The 18,014-nt window shown below is 31.7% G+C and overlaps 2 protein-coding genes across 2 annotated transcripts; both read left to right on the plus strand.

Annotated features, from left to right (window-relative positions):
• The first annotated feature begins 533 nt into the window (after positions 1–533).
• Positions 534–2,673, plus strand: LOC134694131 (rhodopsin-like). The gene is made up of 3 exons (XM_063555126.1): positions 534–1,211; positions 1,616–1,742; positions 2,295–2,673. Exons 1-3 carry the CDS (start codon positions 561–563, stop codon positions 2,624–2,626), a joined length of 1,110 nt encoding a protein of 369 aa, XP_063411196.1. The 5' UTR covers positions 534–560; the 3' UTR covers positions 2,627–2,673.
• Positions 2,674–14,939: 12,266 nt separating this feature from the next.
• On the plus strand, positions 14,940–17,777 carry LOC134694132 (uncharacterized). The gene is made up of 3 exons (XM_063555127.1): positions 14,940–15,904; positions 17,499–17,616; positions 17,671–17,777. The coding sequence occupies exons 1-3, from the start codon at positions 14,963–14,965 to the stop codon at positions 17,775–17,777; spliced, it is 1,167 nt and encodes a 388-aa protein (XP_063411197.1). The 5' UTR covers positions 14,940–14,962.
• The last annotated feature ends 237 nt before the right edge of the window (positions 17,778–18,014 follow it).

Here is an 18,014-nt window from a genome sequence, read left to right on the forward strand (position 1 = left end):
TTTTTAGAAGCCCGGTTTCATTTAGAGTTTGTCCCCTTTGAAAATCAAATGTTAGGTTTGAGTATAAAATGTATCTCTACTTGTTTATATCCGATTGAACATTACTGCAATTGTAACAACTATTTATGAAAAACTCGGGTAAGCTCGTAAACAAATAAGACAACTACTTGAGTATTTCATACCTTATGTCTTTAAGACATACTCAAAACCTTAACATCTCCTGTATGGGTCGAACGAATAGAATTTTTGGATTTAATGTTTAAATGTCATTACCTGTGAATTCATTTATTTTCGTGTTTATCAATTTTCGTGGATTGCTGAAAACTTGCATCTCCGTTTACATTTGATTTCGTGGTTTTGCAAATCTCTGTATGCAAAGCCTTTTGAAAACATGATATTCGTTGAACATTTGAATTCGTGGTTCACCTGTACTCATGAAATCCACGATCATTGATATTCAACGAATAATAATGAATACACAGTAGCTTTAGTTAATCCTATTCAGAAAGACTAAATTTGATTCTTTCAGAATAAAGACGTACTCAACTGAAAGGTGAATTATGTCATGCAATGCAACAGGAAATACTTTAGAATACCATCATGAACTCATAGCTGCACAAACGCCACCTTGGTTTCATTTAACTTCCGGTCTGATACTTCTTATATCAGGGGTGGGATCTTTCATTTCGAACGGTTCTGTCATTTTTGTATTTCTGATTAAAGAAAGGACACGTATAACTAGATCAAATATGTATATTGCCGCAATTTGTTGTTTGAACTTGATAATGACAACGTTTGGGACACCTATGGTGGTAATGTCATGCTTTAACAACGTATGGCTCTTTGGTGAATCTGGCTGTAGATATAATGGCTTTTTGATGTCGTTTTGCAGTCTTGCATCAATGCTTCTTTTAACCATGATTTCCGTTGACCGGTACATATATGTTGTTCAACCAAATTTAGCAAAATATCTGTCAACCACAACAAGCATCATGTCTATAATTGTGTGCTGTCTCATTACATTTGGTTTTGCAATTAGCCCTTTGTTGGGATGGAACCAGTACACGTACGAAGGAGTTGGTACCTCGTGTGCGATAGATCTGGTTGGAGATAGCAATAACGGAGAATCATTCATCTTGGCTCTTTTTGTTACCTACTTTGTTATGCCAGTTTTAGTGATGATATTTTCATATGGAAATGTGTATGCAAAGGTTGGTACATGTATATTCTACAAGGTATTTTTGTAAAAAAACTAACCCGTCTTGATGTGCATGAACATGCCCAATCCTAAACTTTCATTCAACTAATCTGCGTTTACACAATGAGAAATTTATACCATCAGCCAACAAATGACATACAAATTAGGAAACATTTAAATTATTGTTTGTATGAATATAGCTGTATACGTTCTTGCTTTCACTTTCTCCTTGTTTATAAATTTGTTCTCAGCGTAAACAACGAGATATGAAAAATAGTCCAGAAATCTCGAGATAACAAATTACAGATTACGTGTCGTTAATCGAACTTTTATATAATAATAAAAAAAAAAAAAAAATCACAAGGCTATTTTCTATCGTTCTTATAAAATGTTTTACTTTTATTCAAATAAATAAAGGTGATGAAAGATTCTAAGGCACACTTAAGATCGAGTCTGACGAAGAAATGCTTCAACAAAGCAAAGCAATGTCGAAAGAAACTTACTATGGAACAAGACCTTGCAGTGACAACCACCATTATCATAGGTTAGTTTTTAGGTCCGTTTTTCGTACAAGTATATATTTGTGTGATTCCATCTATCTTGCTTTCAAAACAAATTTTTAGTTAAACGTGAAAAGTGCATTACACGCATCAAATTAATAAGTGTTCTTTTTCTTCAATTTGTTGAATCATTTTCATGATTATTTTATTCTTAACAATAAAACAAGGGTAAAGGGTATCCGTTAAGGGGTTAACGATCAATTGTTAATACCAACACAACGATAACGAAAACAAAACACATATTATCATACTCAAAATTTTCAAATCTGATTAAACTATACAGATCCTATTATTTGTTTGCCTTCAAGGACTGAATATCACTTTTTGTTCCGGTCTTTCAGTTTTTGAAAGTTTGTTTTAATCCGTGGAATCCAGAGATTTTCGAAATGTTTTGTTTTAAAAAAGAAGATGAATTGGATGTTTTCACATCTTTGAAAGATGATTCTATCCTGAAAGTGTTTTTACAGTTTTAAGATTATTCGAAAAACAATTTGGAAGAATTTGTGTGATTTCAAATCTATTGTTTTCTTTTATAGGATTCTTCTTGATATGTTACACACCATTTACAGTCCTACTTCTGTGGAAAGTATTGAATAAGGATGCTGAAATCGACCCTCTTACAATGGCAATACCTTCCATGATAGCTAAAGTAGCAGGAATTTTTACACCATTTGTTTATTTGAGTCGAAACAAGGTCTTTAGAAAACATGTGTTGAATGTATACCCCTGCTTTAAATCGAAGAATAGAGTTCATCATTTTAACAATATTGAACAAACACGGATCACTACGGTAACTGTAAAAGACGAAACAACAACAAACGCTCATTCTTCCAAGAAAAGTTATGACGAAATACAAACAGTATTCTAATGAACAATGAAATTGACCATTGTATATTGATTGAATATCAAGTTTTCCGTTCCCTCACAAACACAATGTTACGGCCATTAAGCACCTTTAAATTGTAGCCAACAAAAGACACAAATCAATAATAGAATTTAACAAGATTTATTATACAAAGTTTACAAGAAGTATTACACAAATATTACTGTCAACTTAACTGTCAAAATATGATTCAAATCTTTTATCTTTATCTGTATCCGGAAATCTTCTCACAACCCAATCTGAATATAACGTCCACTTTTACGGTCACAATGTAGTATGATGTTGTATGTAGAATAAAAGTGTCAATCCAAATGTTGTGAATACTAATGTCTATCGATGTCTAAGTCTGAAAGTTTAACTTTCGTGTCTTTATATACATAGTTGTCACGCAAATTTCTAGAACACTGTGGAAAAGGAAAATCCTAGTAAACTACAACGGAAGTTTCTGGAAAAATGTAGAAGTTTAAATAACGCATTTTAGATTAGGATAATTCTGGAATCGTAACGTAGGTCAAACGGAAAGTTCCAATCATTCCATCAGTATCTGTGATTGTTCTAGTGATTCCTTAACTGCGCAGTTGTAAGATTATTTTGTAAACAACTATCAGGCCACACAACACAAATTAGGCCAACATAGATAAATATCATAATAACAATATCATTACAACAATTAAAAACTCTTTTTGGAACTAAATACAAACCGTTGATATAAAAGGAAATTGTCGAAGTCTACCGAAAAAATTGTAGCTTTGATATATTTGAATTGTAACAAAGGCAAGCTATGGAAGTAAGAAGGTGTGGTATGATTGCAAATAAGATAACTGAGACCAAACGACACAGAAATAAACGACTACACGCTTCCGTATTGCCTTCAACAACGAGCAAAGTATTGAGCAATCACGAAAAACTAAAATATACATAATATATTAAACAACAACAAACGTTCTTTATTCAAGGAACAAAAACTATTAAAAGTAATTTCTAAACGATCCTACTCTATCCTAACTTCGTCCTTATGAAACTGTTAGCTAACTACTAACTTTTTTGTCAATATAAATGATAAAATGTGGCCTGAGTGCCCACAAGAAAACTCTTTTTTTCAAGTCACAATGTCGTTTTATGAAACAATAGTAAGGTAGAAGTACGATTTTCAACACTTGAGGCTTGGCACACACCGAACAGCACGCTATACGGGACCCAAAATGACTAGGATAATTTAAATCACAAAAATACCGAACTCTGAGGAAAATTCAAAACGGTAAGTTCCTAATCTAATTGCAAGATCAAAAACTCAAACTCATCAAATAACAATACCCATATTCCTTACTTTGTACAGGCTTTTTCTCATGAAGAAAATGGTGAATTAGGCCTGGTTTTACGGCTAGATAAACCTCTTACTTGTATGACAGTATTCTAAATTTTCATTAAATTGATAGCGATGTGACATAGAAACAGTCAAGACAACGTCTTATTAAAATCAACATGGTACTAATCATCACGTCATTTATATTCTAAGCAAGGAGGAAGTCAATTCGTACTTCTGTTTATGTATGATTAATCTTATCCTCCGCAAGTAAACCGCTAATTTGTCTTGCAAAGGTTTTTTAGGGGGTTAAACTCGGAAGTTTATGTGTCAGAGCAAACAAATAAATTTGGACGAATATACCAGATACACAACGAGTTAAAAAAAATTGTTTGTCCTCATAAAATTCATTTTATATTTATTGGCGTCTAAAATTAGAATCCTGGTACTATTTACACCACTGGGTCGATGCCACTGCTGGTGGACGTTTCGTCCCCGAGGGTATTACCAGCCCAGTAGTCAGCACTTCGGTGTTGACATGAATATCAATTATATGGTAATTTTTATAATTTGTCTGTTTACAAAACTTTTAATTTTTCGAAAAACTGAAAATTTTCTTACCCCAGGAGTAGATTACCTTAGCCGTATTTGGCACAACATTTTGGAATGTTGGGTCCTCAATGCTATTCAACTTTGTATTTGTTTGGCTTTATAACTATTTTGATTTGAGCGTCACTGATTAGTCTTGTGTAGACGAAACGGGCGTCTGGCTTATAAAATTATAATCCTGGTACTTTTGAAAACTAGCGCTTCCTAATACAATATAAATGTCCGATTGGAATTAAATATACACGATATTATGAAAAAAGTAAAATCACAAAAATACTGAACTCAGAGGAAAATCAATCTGGAAAGTCCATAATCACATGGCAAAATCAAATAACAAAACGCATCAGAAACGAATGGACAAGAACTGTTATATTCCTGACTTGGTATAGGCATTTTCAAATGTAGAAAATGGTGAATTAAACCCGGTTATATGCGCTAACCCTCTCACTTTAATGGCAGTCTCATCAAATTCCGCTACAATAACATGATGTGTTAAATAAACAGTCACAATTTATAAAATAGTCAAAATATGGGTATCAGTCATCATTGTATAACAATTTTAATGGAATTTATCCATTTAGAATTGCAATTATGACTGGTTTTGCTAATGATTAAGATAATGTAACAATTGATGTCAAAGGTCGGAATGATTTATATAAATAGGAAACTAGTATCGAAGACGAACGAGGAGACAAATTGTATATGAACGTTTAACTACGTAAGAAATGAAAATAGCGTTAAGAGTACTTGAGACCCGATTAACGAAAATATTGCTGCATTAAACATGTATGCATTGGTGAACAATAAATAGATAAAATTAATTAATGGCTTATTATAGTAAAGCGCTTTCATTATGTTTACTCTGCCTATGAATGAACTGTCCCATCAAATTTAGATACAATCATTTTCAATCTATCATTTTCTACATTAGAAAATGCCTGTACAAAGTCAGGAATATGACAGTTGTTATCCATTCGTGCGATGTGTTTGGACTTTTGATTTTGCTTTTTGCTTTTTTTATTTTCCTTTTTGAATTTTCCTCGGAGTTTAGTATTTTTATGTTTTTACTTTTGTTTGAATGAATTGATTCTTTAAGTTATTGTGTGTGGAAATGTTATGAATTACATTTCAATTGTAACTTGGTTTAGTATTGTCTTCATCAGTACTTACACCGATTATTGTTCTATGAATTAAAGGCAACAGAGTATGTTTAACAGTTGTAAAACTTAAAATTCTACAACATGTACAAAGTGTTGATACTTTAATATCGGCAATAAATTGTCATACTATCTTCAAAATCATAAGACGCATATTTTCGTAATTTAAAATCCTTAAATTACACCTACAAAACTTTTTTAATCAGTTCGTAAGCATAATCTTAACCAAAGTATCAACAATTTAAACAACACGTACATTATCTTGTACAAAATGAATTCTTAAAACACATTCAATGAAGGGCAAAAAAGCACGGGGCCTATTCTTTCTTGCATGAAATGGTAACTCTGAATTAAGTAATGTTAATTTATAGATTTATCTGCATTCATATACCAATAACATATAATACATATCGGGCTCAAGTTGTGTACTGCATATGGTTTTTCTTTTCGACTACAATACTTTGACAATTGAAACAGCGGTGACGCTCAAATCAAATTAAAAAAATGTGGAACACGAACTGCTAACCGTACCGTTTTTGTCGGGTTTTGATATGGAGTTTTCAATTTTTCTTAGCATATGATTTTTTTTTTATGTCATCTTGATATCTTACGCCTCTTATTCAAGTCTAATTCAAGACGGGTGCAACATTTGGAGCAGGATCTGCCCTACCCCTCTGAAGCACATTAGATCACCCCAAATTGTTGGAGGGGTTCGTGTAGCTAAGTCTTTAATTTTCTATGTTGTGGTCTATTTGTCTTTTTCTTTTCTAGCCATGGCCTTGTCAGTTTATTTTCTATCTATGAGTTTGATGATCCCTCTGCTATCTTGTGACTCTCTTTTAGATACTATATCTTGTATATGTATCGACTATAAATTTATGCAAGTTTGAATTTTTGAAAAAAATTCAGATCTTTAATACATCTGTCAAGTGTTTACTATACATAGGTTATTTTCTGCGGTTTCTTTTCTTATTTCTTTTATATTTATTCTTCTTATCGTTATATAAATTGAAATAATAAAGATCAAGAACTATTTTTGAACCAAATATAAAGGTGCCAGACACAAAATATGAATATTCCAGCTGCGTATTTTTTCTTTTTTACCAATATATATTTAAACATTTGACCTCAGCATTTCAAACCTTTTGTAAATATTTGTGCATGACAAAAACAAATAAGATCTTCATTTGACCTTTCAGCGTATGTGATTATTATTTTATAGAAGGGAAGCCCGCATAACATATTTTAGGTCTAGTATCTACGATGGTATTTATTTCGATTCTAATAACAGGTGTCACAACTATTGATTATAGTTGATAAAAACCTATCATTTAAATTTTAAAATTGAATTAAGTGCAGTCATGGTGTTGCATGGTGACAGATATTAGTTACTGTTACCGATCTTTTTTACGATAAATAATAGGTTTTAAAAAGAAAAAGATGTTATACATGTAATACACATAAGCTGGATTTGTTTACCTTTCAAAAGTATCAGAAATCACCCCAATGTTTTTGTGGGGTTCGTGTTAGCTCAGTCTTTACTCTTCGACGCAGAGGTTTGTGTATTGTGGTTTGTCCGATGGTCCTTTTTTCTTTAAACTGTTGGGTTGTTCATGTTGTAACTTAGTTTCGACGAATGAGTTTGAGTGTCCACTTAGTATTTTTTGCCTTTCTTTTTTGAGACGGCGTTTGATGAACTCAACATGTCCCTGTAGGACTACATACTTAGGATTTAACGTGAGATATGTGAGCCCTTTGTCAAAAATTCAAACGAATTCCGGCAAATCCTTTTTTTAGGGTGATTAAGGTTGGACAATGCAGGATTTCAATTTTGAATTGTAAACAATTACTATGCTGTATTTATAAAAAAACTAAAGGAAATGTTGGATGAATGCCAATGAGACAACCAACAATTAAAGTTCAAATGAAGTGGATATACGCACTTATAAATAACCGTACAGACGTATTTAAAGTTTGAAATGCAACCTATGATATGTACTTGAATAGCGCATATCCAACTGACTACTCAATCCATTGAATATTCTGCCATCAAAAGCATATATTCAAAGACCGTTTCAACCACTTACCCTGTCTTGTTCACAATTTCATTGGAACCTCTCAAACTAAAAATGACATTAAAAATTCAAAATTACATGTACTTAAAACAAAAACCGTTGAACTCACAAGTATAAAAATGTATTGGTAATACAATTCTTAACGAAATATTGACCCACAAGCTATTTTCAAAGTTTCAAGCTGAAATATACACATTGTCTGTGGATCTTCCATCTCCATAATAATTTTTCCATCCTCAGATAAAAAATTTAGATTAATAGTGTAGTGTTTGCGTGTGCTTTTTCATAACCTTCATGTACTTGTGGTTTTCTGTAAAAAATGTATACACAAAAAATCCAGTGTGGTTCATTAATTGGTAAACTTGTACAAATGTCTGTGTGAGGGCCAGCTGACACCCGCTTCAGGCTGCGGGATTTTAACTTGGTTGATACCAAGTCCCCAATAACGATAGCTTCTGTAAGAAATAACATGCACGATAATATCATTTGAATTAAAGGTCACATAACACCTTTAATTCAAAGTAACTAAGTACTGAAAAAACCCTCACATGCATTATACTGGCAAATTTTAGGGAAGGCTTTGTATTCCTACTTTTAACAAAGTGGGCAAGGCTTATTTCAATCTACTCGATATTTCATCATAAATATACATCTCACCAAACTTACTGAAAGTGGCATAAAAAGAATGGGAAAAGGAAGGGCAAACGATGCAAGATTGACAGATAAAAAATTAGTCCATCCGCGTAAATTTTACAACGAAATGACATTGACAAAAACAAATTAAACATTGTTATAGTTTCGTAAGCAGTTTGTGTAAAAAAAAATTGTCTATTTTTGTTGATAGAAAGGTTACTACTTAACAGGTGATTTTAAATGTTTTCGTCTAGATATATTTTAAAACAGTATCAATATGGTTATTTATAGTTCAAAATCAGACTATCTATGTCTTTTCTATTGCTGGTTGAGTTGAATATGTACGTCTAGAAGAATCTTAAAAGATCTTCAATATTCCTGTTAATAGAGAAAGATAAGGCTATGAACGTCATTTTGTCTCTAATAGAGAGCTTTTCATTGGCAATCACACCGCATCTTCTCAATTTTATTAAATTACAAAAAGCATGTTACAAGCATTGCCAAATTTCGCGTCTCCCTCTTTGACTGACTAATGTTAGGTTTTGTCGTCTGGCAATCTTGGTAGATGATGCGTACTGCAATAACATATTTAGCGGGGTTGGATCTGCTGTCGTTTTCCTTTTCATCTTGCTCCGACCTGGAGGTTAAGGTTGATATGGAATGTCTAGTCGTTCTTGTTAGGCAAAGGCAGTGTAAATGGCTTCTGGATCTGGCAAGAATAAAGGAGAATTATGAGACGGAATGCATAGTAGATCGGGGTCTTCGATATCGAATCTCTCCGTGAAACTTATCCTACAACTTCTAGGTTTGAGTGGAAGGTTAGAGGAACTGCTATGGCATGCCCTCCAGGAGTTGCACGGACTTGAGACTCCCTCCTTTAAAACAAACATTGTGATGACTGATTGGATGCTATTTAAAAAAATGTAAAATGCGCAACACCAAACCATTAAGCCAAATCTATAGGTAAAATAGTGTTTGAGCATTTGATTTTACATTTAATTAGAGGTTTTTGGGTTTGAATTTACCCCGGAATTCAGTATTTTTGTGATTATATTTTTTACTGTTGATTAGCCTATGTTAGCTGTCACTATCCTATAGATAAGCAAATGTTGGTTAGATCTCTAATTTAGAATCCTCATTGAAGATTGCGCACGTATGTTTTGTTAATAAGTTCGTCTGATATGTCATATGTTTTCAAGAGTGACTTCCCTTTGAACTATGTTTTATTTCAATTCCGAATCAATTTGTGTATTGTCTCCCTTTTTAATTTCATCTTTACGTATAGTTATTTGTTTAATGTAAGTTCATTACAACATTTATAAATTTAATAGAGCTTAGTATTTTTCATTTCTTTGTTGAAGACATTTATATGTATTTATAATTTCAATCATGTGTTACAAAACCTTTTAAATAATTAAATATCAATAATAATTCTTCGCAGCGTTGTCAATATTATGGAATTTGATGTTACTATAATATAAAAGAGAGGTTTAGCTAGCTATAAAACAAGGTTCAATCCACCGTTTTCAACATAAGAAAATGCCTGTACCAAGTCAGGAATACGACAGTTGTTATCCATTCGTTTGATGTGTTTTAGCTTTTGATTTTGTCATTTGATAATTAGGGACTTTCCTTTTTGAATTGTCTAGTATTTTTGTGATTTTTCTTTTTATTGATATTTTTTAATGATGAGGATAATCAAATTATATCAATTACCGGAAGATAAAAATTAATTTGTGTGCAATCCACTGAAGATGTCATTGCATTTACTGTTTTAGTATTGTACTGATGAAAATGCCAAGGTATCATTTACTATTGTTTTGTGAAGATTTTTTTGTAATATGGAATATATTAATCGTAAATAAATGTGGAATAATTGAATAAAGATGATTTAAAAATTATTTTAAAAGAAAATCAATTAAATGCCAAAAAAATGGACAAGCAAATGCCAAACGTACATGACTCTGGATGGTAGTCAAGGTCGTTAACAACTCACCTCGTAATCGATGGCGCAATTAACTGTGAACGTAAATTAAGTGCATCTGCCTCAAACTATATCTGTAATTGTTGCTTTTATTAAGCCGATTTACATGTTTGACAACATATTTTATTATTTAATATTATATCTTCTTTCAAGATAGAAACTCAGGTTAATAACACTGTTTCAATTTTGCTGTCAAGAATACACTGTTTTCAGTTGTTGCTCGCATCATATAACCTTCAAATAGCATTGATCCTACTACTTGTGAAAGCATTTTTTGTTTTTATATGATGAATATAATTTTTAAATTCAAATGTAGCAGACATTTTAGGGGCCAGTTGAAGGAGACCTACGGGTGCGGGAATTTTCGCTTCATTGAAGACCCATTGATGGCCTCGGTTGTTGTCTGCTCTATGGTCGGGTTGTTGTCGCTTTGACACATTCCCACTTTCCTTTCTCAATTTTATATTGTATTAGTTTTAAAGATACCATAGAGACATTCAAAATCAACTGAAAACTTCATGGCTTTAAAAGAAATTAGTTTTATATGATGAATATAATTTTTAAATTCAAATGTAGCAGACATTTTAGGGGCCAGTTGAAGGAGACCTACGGGTGCGGGAATTTTCGCTTCATTGAAGACCCATTGATGGCCTCGGTTGTTGTCTGCTCTATGGTCGGGTTGTTGTCGCTTTGACACATTCCCACTTTCCTTTCTCAATTTTATATTGTATTAGTTTATCCGTATTACTTGAGTCCCTAATGACAAATACATGCATGAAATGTAAAACCTCATAACACAAACACGCACACGAAATAAAGACGCAAATACGCAAACCCCGAACACCATGACCACTTCAATTTGTTTTCAGAAACTTAAAATTAATGTCAAATGATTAAGTGAGATATTATGATTAGAACCTACATAAAACATTTTAACTTTTTGAACAAGACTATGATGAAAACCGAATTATATTATATCCTCATAATAATAGAAAATAAGGAAAATTATCCAAAGTTATCTAAAATTAATATCAAAGATGGACTAGCTAAAAAAATAATTAGTGCTTGCTCCACAAACAGATACTTTATTTACATATAAGTACTTACCTAGCCAAATGTACTTATTTTGTTTGATATTATGCATTTTAATGACAAGTAAAAATTTGATGATTGTCGATAAGGAGTTAAAATTTAAATGACAATTCGATAATATGACAAATAATAATTATAATTATTTGTTTGCGCATTTATTCTTTGTTTGCTGATTATGCTACAAAACACATGTAAATAAACTAGAAGACAGCATATTTACACGATTCAATGTCATAATCATTAAAAACGAATAGTTTAAACACATACAAAAAATATGTCTGTTTAAAATAGGTATATCTGTTTTATACATGTGCATACATATTATTTTCAGGCTTTCATATTTTCATTGTTTTTAATTGTACACACTTTTCAATCACTCCAAGCCTGGTAAATAATCTACACTAAATTTACTTCAAGGTTAAATTTAAACACATGCTACGCTTTAAATACGCTTTGTTTAATCTAAGTGTGTACTTATGGTAGATATTTATAGACATATTCATCATTCAGAGTTCATTGACGTAAATCGATTTTGAGATATTAATCAATGACTGTTTTAGGGTTGATAATCATATGTGTAAGTTAATTCATTATTTCATATATAATATTTGATAAGCAATTCGTACAATTTATTGTTAATAATACAATGAAAGAAGATAAAATAAATTATTGCAATAGTTAACAAAACACACAAACAACACTTAAAATGGCGTCGTCAGCTTTACTTTTTGAAACAGAAAACAAAATTATTACATTTTTGACGATGGTGAAATTCTTTTAAATTCTAACTTATATAAATATTACTTGGAGTTAATGAAGCTAAAACCCTTTTTATGGATCATTTTGATGTTTATTAAATTTTAAAAATAGTCAAAACATTGTAATCATTACTCGTGACCTACTGCCCGACATTCTTTATATCCTTTATAAAGTAAACATTGTTGTACGCGTATTTGAATCGAGGAAGATTTTACGATCTTATTATTACTCAATTGGTTATACCTTCACCAAACACTGGTCAAATATGGGAATATGAGAACGAAAACGGTTAAAGAGCTACATGGTCATAAAGGAAGGAAATTAATAAAAAGAGGGACGAAAGATACCATAGAGACATTCAAAATCAACTGAAAACTTCATGGCTTTAAAAGAAAAAGGCAGGCAAATAAACAATAATCACTAACACAATATAGACTAAGTACAACGAAATCCACTAAAACTGAGGTTATCTCAGGAGCTCCAGACGGGTTAGCAGATCATGCTCCACATATGGCCCTTATAACTGAACTGTTATAATAGATAACATAGTCATAAATTATTATTTGTTATCTGAACCAAGCAATGTGGCTAGTTAGGCTAGAGATTTATATTTTCGACGGAGTATGTAGTTTATGATTAATCCACTCCATTTTGCCCATTGATAATTTCAGATAATATCCCTATCTTGTTTCTCCCCGCAGAATAATCAATATAGTAACTTCTTCCCTTAAAAACGGTTTTTAACATTATCCAAATATCTACACATATTGAAAGCTATTTTTGTACTCTATCATATTGTAAATCTACGACTGTCATTCTCTTTATTTACATCATCGTTGAAGGACTAAAGGGTTTGTGGTTTTAACAAATGATTTTGGGTACAGACATTCAGCTTGGAATTAAAAATAAGATACGTTTTAGATGTGTATGAAAATATCGTTCAAAAGTTGTTCAGGTATCGCATATTTGATTCGCCAATTCTAAATTTAGTTACACTTTATTTCGATTTCTGAAACAACACGTTTTGAAGATAAGGTGTTTGGTTCAAAAAATAGTTGAACCTAATGAGCCATTGCTTTAGAATTGTAGGCTTGTGTATATCTAGCCTACGTAAACTCTCTGAGTTTCCTGACTTGGGTTAGGCACTTCACAATGTGTTTGGATTAATACTATTTTATGACCTTGAACAGTCACGGTCACCGTAGTGAAATAATCTGTGAAAATCTGTTTAAAAATCTTACACATCAGATTGACCCTAAACAAAAAAATGGCGAAAAGAATAAAGAAAACATAAAACATCGATAGCTTGCAGCTTTAGGTTAAGTTTCCCTTTCTAATAAATATCAAGGGAAAATATAAGGCAACAGAAGAAGCTTTTTGTAAGGGGGAAAACCGGGTTACAAACTTCAACCGCGGGAAACATACATGTATCAACTATTAGAGATAAACAAATGAAAACGGGAACACTGAAGTGTAACAATAACAAATGCCAACATACATAGAACTGAATTATTCCATAACAATTTTCTTACTAGAAACAAAATATATATGAATGTAAGTGCTATACATTTTCTTCATAATACATACACTGTTATCATGTTACTATAATAAAACATAAACATGAATGTATTCATTCATACGATTAAATGTACTACAAATCGAAAAAATAACGGTTCTTCACCGAATTGTTTTATTGGATTTATTTGTGTTCACACAGTTTACTTTTCTCACAGTATGTCTGTGTAACTGGTATGGAAATTTATTCTTTTCTGGTAATTTGTTTCAAATGCTATTGGTTGACCATGATTGAGGGAAAATGTCATCTTCATTTTAATAAAACTGTCAGACTGCAACGTCAAATCATACTTTTAAATCTATAGCAAGTCGTTTGCAATCGTGCATGCGTTTTCATAGCATAAATTGTAAATTGATGGCATGAAAATTGCTAAATTTATCAAACCAAAATGAACATTATATACGATGTGGCATAAAATTAACTTTATATCTATTTCCTTGACCATGGTTAACCAATAGCATTTTAAACAAATTACCAGAAAAGAATAAATTTGCATTACAGTTACACAGACATACTGTGAGAAAAGTAAATTAAGGAAATAGATATAAAGTTAAGTTTATGCCACATTGTATGTAATGTTATTTGGGTTTGATAAATTTTGCAATTTCCATTTTAAACGACTTGCAATAGATTTGAAAGTATGATTTGGCGTCGCAGTCTGACAATTTTATTAGAGTGAAGATGACTTTATCGTCGCAAATACCTGGCTCTGCTAACGCGTTCCTAGTAAACTTAATTTTTCAAAATCAAATCACCGATTGATGCCGTCGAAGCTAAAAGACAAAACAGTTATCTATTAAGTGTATATAATTATGTAATTATATTGCGAATCAATTGGTTATGTTTAAAGTGATGCATTTTCGGAACCTCATTGTCTATTATTTTTACACAGAAAGTAGCATGTGTTGATTTGTCAAATATACGCTCTATATATTTATCACTTAAAAGTCATATATTTTTTAATCAAACCATGAGTAAGTGTAAACGTGTCAAAAATGTTGATAGTTAATACCAAAGGAACAAGGATAATCTTTGGGAATTCCATAAGTTAATTATCCCTAGGAATACAACTGCCTTTGTATACTTTTTTTTACATTTGTTCTCCTTGTAGGCAAATTAAACAGATACATGTAATGCCATACACGCAACCACAGGAAAACTTCTTTAAGCTGTTTACATTGGTATATCTTCATGGAACAAATATAAGCCGTCAATTATTGCAGATGTTCATAGATTCAAAACGTTTTACGTTCGAGGCATTTATAAACAATCATCAACATGAACTATATCATTTTTCATCCAATACACTTTGCTGTCAATGCGAAAAGAACACTATATTGCCAAAAAAATTGCTATTAGATAAAACACAAATGCTTATTATTTTTGACAAAGATTCCATTCGCATTGACAAACATGAACAACAAAAACAAGGACTTTGTTGTTTGAAGGCCAACAAAAATGTAAAACTGGATGATTTAGATCTTACATTCATTCGATTTTTTATCGTTAATTTTTGTTGTCAGATATTTTGGGAATGTCATTTACAATATGCCAAGAAGTGCATCTCTGTGTTCCTAAATGATAATGTACACAAGGTTTACCACTTAGCTTTTGCAAATGTATGTTGTTGTAAGTGCAATAATGACAGAGATATCTCTCATCAACGACGAATTACTGAATCTCAGTTTGGGATCATTTTTGACACAGACGGTAAAACTTGTCATCGATATTGTTCGTGCCAGTATAGAATAAAGGAAGGTATCTCATTATCTTTACTGATTGATCAAGACAAAAAATTGTATACTGAAATAACGAAGTACTTCTGTTCGTGTCAAAAGCATTTTGAAGATATCATTGCCATTCGAAACGAAATTGCACATGCGTCGTTCGCGTTCATCACCAATGATGAGAAATTGTCGAAGCTTTGGACGGCAACAGCAAACAACATACTTGCCATAGCAAATGTTTTAGGTGTGAATGACAAATATGAACCACAATTGCTAGAATTAAAGGAGGAATGCAGTCATTCTTATTATCAGAAGTGTATAATAGATTTGATAAAAACATCTGAACACGTATGTATAAAATTTATATTTACAAATATTTTAAATAAATAAAACAGAAAATTTATTACTGATATTTTTAATATAAGATTTTATATTGATATTCATGATAATATAAAACGTGACGTGTTCATGTCTCTCGAATATCCTGCTTATTATAGATATACTAAGATGAATGCGACGGTGTTAGTACCAATGAGACAATGTGTTCATACAAGTCACAATTCGTAAAAGTAAACCATTATAGGTCAAGGTACGGTTTTCAACATGACCCCACATTTCCTGACTAAGGACAGGTGCAAACAAAAGCAGCGGGTTTGAACGTTTAAATAGGTACCAACTTTCACTCTTATCTTAAGCAACAGTGTGCAACATCAAAACATAGAAAGACACTCTATAAAGTATTAATTGAAATGGCTTCACTCAATCAAAAGACATATTTACACTTATGAACATTCAATCAACGTATAAATTTGATCTTTGCTACAAAATAATAAAAAAAAAGCTATAAAAAGGGTGTGAAAAATAAAAGGCAATAGCAAGAAGCCTCCGGGTGCGGGAATTTCTTGCTACATTGAAGACCTGTTGGTGACCTTCTGCTGATGTTTTTTTTTGGTCGGGTTGTTGTCTCTTTGACACATTCCCCATTTCCATTCTCAATTTTAGTAGTATACCGTTTTTCAAAACATCAATTACCATTTAAACGAAGAATGGAAATATTATTTACCAAATAAATAATTTTGTTGTTCATCGTTCTAAGTACAAAGAAGTGAAAATAAATTATAGTAATAAAAAACGTTTTTCAAAGCTGATATATAGACCCTGAATAAGTAACTTTAAATAACAAAAAACCATTACAAGTACTATCAACAGGTCAAGTTATCAAGAACGATGTGACATTGCTTGCAGTTACTGAAAGCTAGTTAAAAGCCAAAAACTATTAAAAACTAGATGTGTATGAAGTTTGGAGCAGTTTGAAGTTTTTGAAGTTTTTGATGTGTCCATGGTTACGGTGACCATTTCCAAAATTCCACAGACAGATGGTACATGCCATGTTACATATCTTTAAAGTTTCTTTGGGATTGATGCTATATTCTTTGAAAATATACAGCTGTAATATATTTTCCCGTAGGCTCAATGTTTAACGTTTGCCCTATTTCCATGACAATGGCAGCCATTATATGCCATACCCTGTTTGCAAATCTACACATGCTGGGCAACATTATGGTATAGTTCCATGACCATTGGTTCATGCAGTTCCAAGATATAAGCTGGACAAAAAAGTGGAAGAAAAATAAAAATAAGAAAAAATGAAACTTAGAATAACAATACGTCACCCCAACTCCGTTGAGGGTGCCATAATAATTATAAAAAAATCATGCATCAGAGACTAATTATTATTCTTGTTAAAGAAATTAATAAATGCATTTCTTACCAATATGATCCGGAGGAGCGTTTTAGTTACGCAACACTCATAAATTGTAAATTCTCAGTTCAAAAGAAACGGGGACAAAATCTAGTTGTGATTATAAATATTCTAGCAAGTCAGTCTTAGTTCTTGTAAGAAGCACCACTTCTTCCTAACAATAACAAATAATAATTGTAGTTTGATCCGGCAATCGTGCAAAGAATTGACAATTCAACTGAGGAAACAAAATTTAGGGTTGTTATGGCTTGTCTGGAGGAATTCCTTAGTTCTGCCAGTAATAGAAACGTGCAGAGCGGTAAGAAAATAAAATCGCATGCAATTTATATCTGCTTTTTACATATATTTGTAGTGGAATTTGTAAAAAATGAAGCTGTGTCTGAACAACACATGTCCTATTATGTTAATCATATTCATATAATTTCACGGAATCAGATGGGTGATCGACCACAAAATTGATTATTAGCGCTTTAGATTTCCATCAAAGCAATCAAACTTGAAACTGAACGACTGAACGTAATTTAAAAAACAAATATTTAAAAAGTTTCAAATCAACTAATATCGAATATACTGTTGAAGACCTTATAACAAATTAAATATCCTTAGAAAAAAAAACCGCAGGAGCTAACGTTCCAAAAAAATAACTCAATTTACAGAAAAAACGTATAAAGTGTTCATATTAGATCTCCTAATGAA

The sequence above is a fragment of the Mytilus trossulus genome, chromosome 13 (assembly GCF_036588685.1).
Source record: "Mytilus trossulus isolate FHL-02 chromosome 13, PNRI_Mtr1.1.1.hap1, whole genome shotgun sequence".
In the NCBI taxonomy this organism is placed as follows: Eukaryota; Metazoa; Mollusca; class Bivalvia; order Mytilida; family Mytilidae; genus Mytilus; species Mytilus trossulus.